Source organism: Vanessa cardui, chromosome W (genome assembly GCF_905220365.1).
Source record: "Vanessa cardui chromosome W, ilVanCard2.1, whole genome shotgun sequence".
In the NCBI taxonomy this organism is placed as follows: domain Eukaryota; kingdom Metazoa; phylum Arthropoda; class Insecta; order Lepidoptera; family Nymphalidae; genus Vanessa; species Vanessa cardui.
This window is the reverse complement of record NC_061153.1, coordinates 3,831,885-3,841,438: the sequence shown is the minus strand read 5'-3', so window position 1 is coordinate 3,841,438 and position 9,554 is coordinate 3,831,885. Positions and strand designations below refer to the sequence as shown.

Below are 9,554 nucleotides of genomic sequence, written 5' to 3'. Positions count from 1 at the left end.
TAACTAGAAAAAGTCGGGGTGCTACAACTTCAAAATGCTATTTATGTTTGTTCATCTGCTTTTGCTATAAATGTGTACATCTGGAAGCGGTTACCGAATTGTCAAAAGAATTGTTCTTTTAGCTCTTCGCCGATTTATTGCTCGCCGTGGTAAGCCGTCAGAAGTCTATTCGGACAACGGGTGCAATTTCATTGCTGCCGCTAAAGAAATAGGTACATTTTTTAAACAGAATTCCTCATCCCTTTCTGAGTATGCTGCGAATGAGCACATCAAATTTAATTTTATACTCGCATACGCACCCCACTTTGGGGGACTATGGGAAGCTGGTATAAAGTCGGCTAAGCATCATATAAAAAGAATGTTAGGAAATAACAATTTAACTTATGAAGAGTTATCGACTCTATCTGCGCAGGTCGAGGCTATACTGAATAGCCGACCCCATGTGTCCTATGTCTTCCTCTCCTCATGATTTCCTTTCTCTCACTCCAGGGCACTTTCTGATTGGCCGACCGTTGACATCGCTGCCTTCACCCTTACAAGAAGTCAGATCTCCAAGTTCAAACCGCTACGAAAGACTTGAACAAATCCGCCTGCACTTCTGGAACCGCTGGCAGAAGGAATATGTCAGCGAGCTGCAACAACGCTGCAAATGGCGAAGAAACCACGCCAGTCTTAAGATCGGCGACCTGGTTTTGCTTCAAGAGGATAACGTGGCCCCTCTTCATTGGCGTCTTGGTCGAATCGTGCGCTTATTTCCCGGCGCAGATGGTACATCACGTGTGGCCGACATAGAAACCATTTGAGGATGCATTCGAAGACCTCTCACACGCATATATCCACTCCCAACACCCGAAGATCTTCGTTGACGAGATTGAAGACCCTCAAAATCGTTCGCCTTCAATAGGGGCCTGTATGTTAGCGCCTGCCATAAATAGCATAGCAACCTACTCACCTACCACTCATTTTATACGCATGTGACCACATGTTACCGTTCTGGACGGTAATTGCACAATAATTAAGCTGTACATCTCATTGTTCATTCGTTTGCGCCATATCATTGTACCATTCGCTAATAAATTCCCCAACTATACGCACGTCCAATAAAGAGTTCTAATTCTACAAGCATCGAGTTTTCTTTGAACTCATCTTATACAATACACCCTTTATGATGTATGATATGATATGATGTATCTGAAGATACATCATAAAGCTTAAAGATAAAGGAGTAATTAAATTATAGCCGAGGGTTGGTTCAAAGATAGATGATATCAATAATAGAGAACCTAGTTGATTATTGAAACAACAAACCGAACAATACTTTTGTTCAGACACATCAAAGAATAAATTAGGGTTACCAACACTATTTGTTTGGAAGGAGATTTCAATAACTTATTATATCAATTACATGTGATTAAACCAGCTACACTAACTATGGTAGCAGGCTGGATAAAATTGATGCAGAAAATGATATTGATTAAGAAATAGATGCAACACCAGATAACGCTAGATCAGCGTATCTAGAAGCTGGTCGGAAAAAAACCCATAGATGAGATTCTAAGCAGAAGTAATTACAGAAGTTCCCAGACTTGAATAGTATTATTGTTGAGTTGTAGACAAAAATGAAGATACTTCTATTTTTATAAGTGGGATTTACTAATGAGAATATTTTCATATATTCAAAAAAAATACTGTTATTATTTTGATTTAATGTCTAAGGCTAACTTGGAAGGACAGAAAAGTATAAATTTAGTATATTTTTGCTGATAGATATTGATTTCAATTCATAAAGAGACCTAATTCACCTAGCGGTAGAATTAATACTTATTTTTAGTTTTGTTTCTAATTTATTAGCTCCTGAGATATTTTTTATTTTGTATATGATTCAAAATAATAAGATGGGTATAAAATTTATTTTGAAATATAACTTCTTGTGACATGACAAGTATAGTAAGTTATAAGGTTCAGGAAGCCAGTTGAATATACAGGATATATTAAACATTTTGGCGGATTTAATTGATTATAATTCACATAGCGTTTGTATTCTTACACCAGCAGATATCAAACAGGTCTTCAAACAATGCTGTGTGCTTTAGATACACATATAATAAATCTGTTTTGCATTACAACAAAACAGTTATTATGTGTGTGAGAAAACACACAGCATTGTAGCAAGGTGCTTGCTGCCTGCTGGTGGTTGATGAAGACTATGATTTGACGGTCTTATTCATAATAAGTTATCGGAGGTTTAAAACCTCGCCAAAAGTGAATTGTCAAAAAGTGTTATTCACAATCGTTCGATAACACTAAAACGTTCGATAAACCTCCGATAAAGTGTCTTAGATTTATACAAGCTAAGACCCTACTACAAACCTTCGATAAAAGTATATTAGCAAGAATTCAATTCAATTCTTGGTTTAATGGCTTTTAGTTGTGCCGACAGGGCACAGATTATTTCGCCAATATCACGTAGGATGGAGAAGACACGAAAGAGCTTGATTGGTACAGATGAGGAAACAAACTCAATTAAATTTTGAAGATTAGCATAGTCGTAGTAATTTCCTTGTTAATCCTTAACCTACAACAACACAAACATTAAGGGTTAATAATAAGATACAGTAAAAATAATTGTTAGTACTCTAAACTATATAATATACTTAAATATAACACTCAATTGGACTATTCACAACTTAATTTTATTTTATAAACGTCAACAAACATTCAACATTTATAGGGCAAAGGACTTTAGGCGGGAGAACATCATAAATGGGATCAAGAAGTTTAGGACAAAGGAACTGGATATGGGTTGCGGAACCTTCGTCTAGGCCACATTCACACAGCGAGTGATTTCGAACTCTTATCTTTGCTCGGTGGGTAGGTGTACAGGAATGGTCGAGGCGTAATCGACACATAGTGGAAATGACCCAACAATCAGCGTGCCTGTTTAAGAACTACTCGGGTTTCCCTCCACATGATTTGTGGTAAGCGCAGTCTAAACAAGAACGCACGTACTTTTGAACAAATTGCCTCATCTTAGGGAACCAGTAGTCATTAGTAATTTTAGCTAAGGCTTTATCTATTCCTATATGTACAATATCATCGTGACAACAACAACAGCCTGTTAATTTCCATTGCTGGTCTAAAGGCCTCCTCTCCCTTTGAGGAGAAGGTTTGGAACATATTCCACCACGCTGTTCCAATGCGGGTTGGTGGAATACACATGTGGCAGAATTTCTATGAAATTTGTCACATGCAGGTTTCCTCACGATGTTTTCCTTCACCGCTAAGCACGAGATGAATTATAAAGACAAATTAAGCACATGAATCAGCGGTGCTTGCCTGGGTTTGAACCCGCAATCATCGGTTGAGATGCATGCGTTCTAACCACTGGACCATCTCGACTCTCCAGTGGGCCATCTCGTGTCTCCACTGGGTCATCTCGACTCTATATGAGTTGCAATCTGAAGGGTTCTTACCCGGTTTAAGAATCGGGACAACAATTTGTGACTTCCAAGATTGCGGGACGATTCCTTTGATAACAACCGAGTTAATTATATTTAAAACAATTTTTCGCTTTATCGTTTAATTTAGAGATAAAAGAGTAAGGAACGCCATCTTCCCCAGGAGTAGAATCAGATAAACCATTTAAAGCACATTCAAGTTCAGAAAAAGAAAAGGGGGTTTCCATTTCATTCAAAGTGGCGAAATGCTGGCGAAGAATTTAGAAAACTGTCCTCATAAGGGACAAATGGGGGGCAAGTTTGTCAGCGAAATTGTTAAGCCACTCAGAGGGAGTATTTGAGGAAAGATTGACAGAATTAAAGCAACGGCGGAATTTTTTAAGTTGGGACCAAACTGCAGAGGAAGGGGAACGAGGACTCAGGGATTCACAAAAATGAATCCAACTGACTTTCTTCTTTTTAGAAATTAGTTGTTTAAATTTTGCGTCGATTTTCTGATACCTACTAAAATTATCCATTGACATTGTATGAAACATCAGCCTCTAGCCTCTGTTCAGATAATCGCTTGCATTCCTCATCCCACCAAGGGGTAGAAAGCAAATGAGTTTTTGAGATGAGTTTTTTAGGGAAATGAAGATCAGCTGCAGTTAAAATGCCATTAAGGAAAAGATCATAGCAAACAATTACATCTTCATAGTCTTGTGAAACAAAGAAGTTGTCGATCATGGAATCAACAGACTCAGCATATGCAGACCAGTTAACATTTTCTAACTTATATTTTAATAAAGGGTTTGGATTGATATGGGGAATGGATCGGTGATTTAAAGAAAGGAGAATAGGAAAGTGGTCACTACCAAAAGAGGAAGAGAGGACATTCCAGGATATTTGAGAAGCGAGGACTGAGAGGATAAGTATAAGTCTACAGCGGATTTTGGGTTTTGGTTAGGGTATACTCTACGAGTTGGTGAGCCATTATTGAGGATGCAAAGGTTTGCATCATCAAATATGTCCATCAACAAGAGCAAATGGGTCGCAGAAATGTGAACCCCAGGAGGTGTGATGGGCGTTAAAATCCCCCATTACAAGGATAAGACTAGGGAGACAGGAAATGATGGCGGATATATCAGGAATTAGAGCTGGATTAGGATGAGGAATGTACAGGGAAAGAAAAGCGATGTTAAGGGCTGTGACAGCAACAGCATTAATATGCTGGCTGGGAAGGGATAAGGGAATTTGGGAAAAGGGAAGGGAGTGCCGTATAAAAATGGCACTCCCTGTCTAACCATCACTTCTGTCATCCCTCGAACAGGAGAAGCCTGGGACCCGGAATCGGGATCCAGGGATCAACCATGTTTCAGAGATGGCAATAATGATAGGTTTATGGAGATTTATCAGTGAGAGGAGTTCATGTTTTTTAGGACGGACGCTCTTGCAGTTCCATTGAAGGAAGCTCATTGGGGCCATTGTGAAGGATGGAGAATAATTGACATAAGTCTTGAGCAACTTCGGACGGTAAGGGGATATCATTACATGTTGAGATAATACTAAGAAATATTTTTGTTAGCATTTCTAAGAAGTTAGGATTGCTATTAAGAGGATTAGAAGTGTTTTGGTTGAGAGCACAACCATTAGGAGCAGAAGAGGGACAGTTACTAATGATCGACTGTTGGGCCTGCTTATCATACCCCTTCCCCAGAGGTGATCTTGGGACGAGGAGTACTTATAACAGTCTTCCGATAGGACCTATTAAGGAATTGCATTAGAAATTCGCATCCTGAATTTAAGGTTGGGGAAGGGGTGGGGGTAAGGGGGGGTGGTGTAGTACCTACACCACCACTCCCCCCGCGCGGAAATCATTAGTTTTTTTTTCAATTTTTAAATTTCAATACTAAAATCATCAAAATTCGTACTGTTAGTTAAATTTTGGAATGGGAGAGATATAAAATTCCAATTATTGGTATACAATGTGATTTCTGGCGCGTTTGGTTATAAAATCTAACCTAACCTATCCTTAGCTACTATAATAAATATATATATATCGCCGCTCCTGTTAGGGGGCTGTTAATTTTGGGTGAAAAATATAAACAACAATAGGTATATTTTAGAAATTTATTAGAATCATTTATCTGTACCTATATATACTTGACTACATTTAATAATGCGATAAATGGATCTTTTTCTATTTTAATATGTCATGGCGCCACATGTATTCTATTATCATGTTCGTAAAATCTTCTGGGTGACCCACAAAATTAGTAAAAAAATATCCACAAAATTAAATTTTTACATGTGTTTTTTTACTATAAATTAACGTAGTATTTGTTGGAATGTAATATAGAGAAAAGCTAATAAACATAAAAAATAATTTAAGGTTAATTATAATGTAAAATATCGATCTGTTACACGTAACTTTAAACGCACATTAAAAAAAACTAAGGGTTTCCGCGGGGGGGGGGGCAGGGGTAAATTTTGTGAAAGGGGAGCAACCCCTTTGAGAAACAACCCCTACTATCATCAAATTCGGGATGCGAATTTCTCATGCCGACCCTAGTATTATATTGATATATAATCGAACATCTATTTGGATAATAAAAAAAAATACAAGTAAAAAATAAATAAAATAAATAAAATTTACAAGGTAATTAATCCGATGTCACGCCATAGTTATGTAAATCGAGAACGAAGCCAATTTTTTTAGATTATGTATATGTAATACTTATATATACTTAATATAAACATATATACATAAAAACACATACAATTATAATTATATATATACATAAATACGAATATATATTTCTTGGTGGTAGGGCTTTGTGCAAGCCCGTCTGGGTAGGTACCACCCACTTATCAGTTATTCTACCGCATAACATAACATCTTAGTTCCCAAGGTTGGTGGCACATTGACGATGTAAGGAATAGTTAATATTTCTTACAGCGTCATTGTCTATGGGTTATGGTGACCACTTACCATCACGTGGCCCATATGCTCGTCTGCCAACCTATACCATAAAATAAAAATAAAAAAAATAAAAAATATATGTTACTGCTGTGCGGTGTGACGGCACATTCAGCATATAAGATGAAGCTCTCGTTTGGTAACTTCTTTTACTTTCATTGGCCCAACTTAGTTTATTGCATAAATATATAGGCGTTTTATTTTTAATTACACCAAACAACAAGGTTGAAAAGTGCAGTTGCCTACGGTATTCCATCCTGGCTATTTGGGCGTTGTTGAGATAAGGGAAACATGTGCGCGAGGCGGTATTTTGAAGCAGTACCTTATACATGCATTTTGTACCGGCTGTATAAGATTTTTTGTGCGTGTGAGTAATCTAGTTCCGATGACCGCATCAGCATAATTAAATTTCGAAAGCACTAAAGTGGTCGCATAATTTTATTATATCTTTTTTTAGCACGTCCCGGATCTGATATAAGACTTTTAGTCTGTAAAAGCAATTGCGAGCTGTGTTTATAGTATGCTTTTCGAATGTTAGTTGCCTAAACTTCGTGCTTCCGTGACTCGGTCTATTCTTTCTCCTTTGATATGCAAGAATGGATTTAGGACATTAATTAAATTCACGTTTTCTTGTTACTAAAATTATATTTTTGGTTTTGCTCGGATTTAAAATGAGATTATGACAATCTGACCATTTTAAAATACGTTTAAGATCATCATTTAAATTTCGTATAGCCATATTTGCTTCTGAATTTTTGAAAGATAAGTATATTTGTATATCATCGGCATAAATATGATAATTACAATGTTTTTTGTTTTCGACTATATCCGCACAGTAAAGCGCAAAGATAACAGGCCCTAATATTGATCGTTGGGGGACGCCTCTGTGAACGGAACAACAATCAGAGAGAGCCCTAACCTAACCTAACCCATCCTCATTTATTATCTCTACAATTTGTTTACGATTTCCTAAATAACTAGAAAACCATTTAATTGCATCAGAGCTGAACCCGTAATATCTCAGTTTTGCTAAAAATAACGTCCTATTTATTGTTTCAAAGGCACGCGAGAAATCTAACAAAACAAGAATCATACCCTCACCCCTATCCTGTGCACATGACACATTGTCAATCACATCCAATAACGCGGTAGTAGTGCTGTGATGTTTTCGAAACCCGGACTGTGTTGTGGGTAAAATATTGTGAGCCTCTAAGAATCCTGTTAACTGGTTACACACTCTCTCCAATATCTTTGAAATACAAGGTAATATGCTTATTTGTCGAAGATCCTTAAATTCACTAACATTGTCTTTCTTGGATATAGGTCTCACTAGAGCCGTCTGCCATAGGGTCGGAAATGTGTTGCTTGTAATAGATTTATTTATAAATGTAGTGATATGTGCCAGTGTAGTCGGTAAAGTTAGTATTTTGCAAAGTTATGCAGTATTGATATTGGTCTATAATTTTGGACACTTGTTTTGTTATCGCTCTTATATATAGGTGGGGTGTATTAGATTGTCAGCGTCAGCTACTGTTAGTCGACCTTTAACCTTAAAGGTACAGTTTCTGCAATTATAAAATCGTTGATGGTCCAAAAACCTCTCACCAGTGGCTCCTAGCAGCTGTCAGCACACAGCGGCCACACCCTGGGAACCGCGTCGACTCGCGGGCTAAACCTGGTTGAGGGGGACTCGAGCACTGACATTTTCCGTAATTGTGATGGCTTATGTCAGTGTTTCGAGTTTAACACGGCAACTCCCCGTGCAAGTGCTGTTTGTCTTGGCACATATGCAGTCCACTTTCAGTGGCGAGACAACCAGGCAATGTTGAAGGCCTGAAGGTGGCGATAGGAGTGATGTATCGTTGCCAGAGACTGCATCTTCCTCTCCTCCGATCGTAGCGGTTATCCACTCCATTGGACCAAGGGGAGGTAGACGAGAGGGTGCATCTGTGTATTGCGCGTCCACTTATGCACCTAAATATATCCTGCGTACTTGACTTGGCTTTTGATTAACGGTACTCTCGAACTAGAAGTCCTGTGGCGATAGGTAGAGGTAGAGAAGGCCGGTCTTGATGTATACCGTTCTTTGTCTAATACCTGCACATAGGCGGCTTAGGGAGAGTGGTCGCTCCTGTACTGCGATGGGATGACAGTGCGGTTCGGCAGCACCCTTTGCGACAAAGCAGCTCTATTTAGAGAGGCACTGCTTTCCTCGCCCAGCCGAGGAGGGGGCTAGAAAAGGTGCCCCAAACAAATGCTCATCCCAATTTAATGGGAGGTAGTAACCACGGCTACCTGGACATCCCACACATGCGTGGTCACACCACAAAGAAGCGGAAAGCTAAAATAATCCAACGGACTATGACTTTTGGCGCATGGAACGTCCGAACTCTTTTAGATCGACCCAACAACCTTTGCCCTGAACGAAAAACCGCCATCGTAGCGCGAGAGCTTGGACGGTACAATGTCGATATAGCTGCTCTTAGCGAAACTCATCTAGCTGATGAGGGAGAACTCGTCGAGCGCGGTGGTGGTTACACGTTCTTTTGGAAAGGTACACCAGCTTCTGAACCAAGACGATCAGGAGTAGGCTTTGCAATTAAAACCACACTAGCCTCTAAATTGGTAGAATATCCTGTTGGTATTTCAGATCGTGTAATGTTCTTGCGCCTTCACCTTGAAAACGACAAGCATTTGAATATTATTAGTGTATACTCACCTACGCTTGATAAAAGCGACGACGTGAAAGACCATTTTTACGAAGAACTTTCACAAACGTTGTCCAGAATTCGTAGCTGTGAGAAAATACTTTTACTCGGCGACTTTAATGCTCGTGTTGGACGCGACTTTGAAGCTTGGCCTGGTGTATTGGGGCGTCATGGTATTGGAAATATGAACAGCAATGGCCAGTTACTTTTAACCCTCTGTTCACAATTTCATCTGGCTATTACCAATACCATGTTTAGACTACCTGCTAAATACAAAACCACCTGGATGCATCAAAGGTCTAAGCACTGGCATCTTATTGACTATGCCCTCGTTAGACAGCAGGACATCTCCGATGTCACTATTACACGGGTTATGCGTGGCGCAAACTGTTGGTCAGATCACCGACTCGTGATAACCAAAATGCGTTT

At 39.0% G+C, this 9,554-nt stretch overlaps 1 protein-coding gene across 1 annotated transcript; it reads left to right on the top strand.

Moving 5' to 3' along the window:
* Nucleotides 1-449: 449 nt before the first annotated feature.
* LOC124542733 lies at nt 450-887 on the top strand. The gene has a single exon (XM_047120643.1). It carries the CDS (start codon nt 450-452, stop codon nt 801-803), a length of 354 nt encoding a protein of 117 aa, XP_046976599.1. The 3' UTR covers nt 804-887.
* The last annotated feature ends 8,667 nt before the right edge of the window (nt 888-9,554 follow it).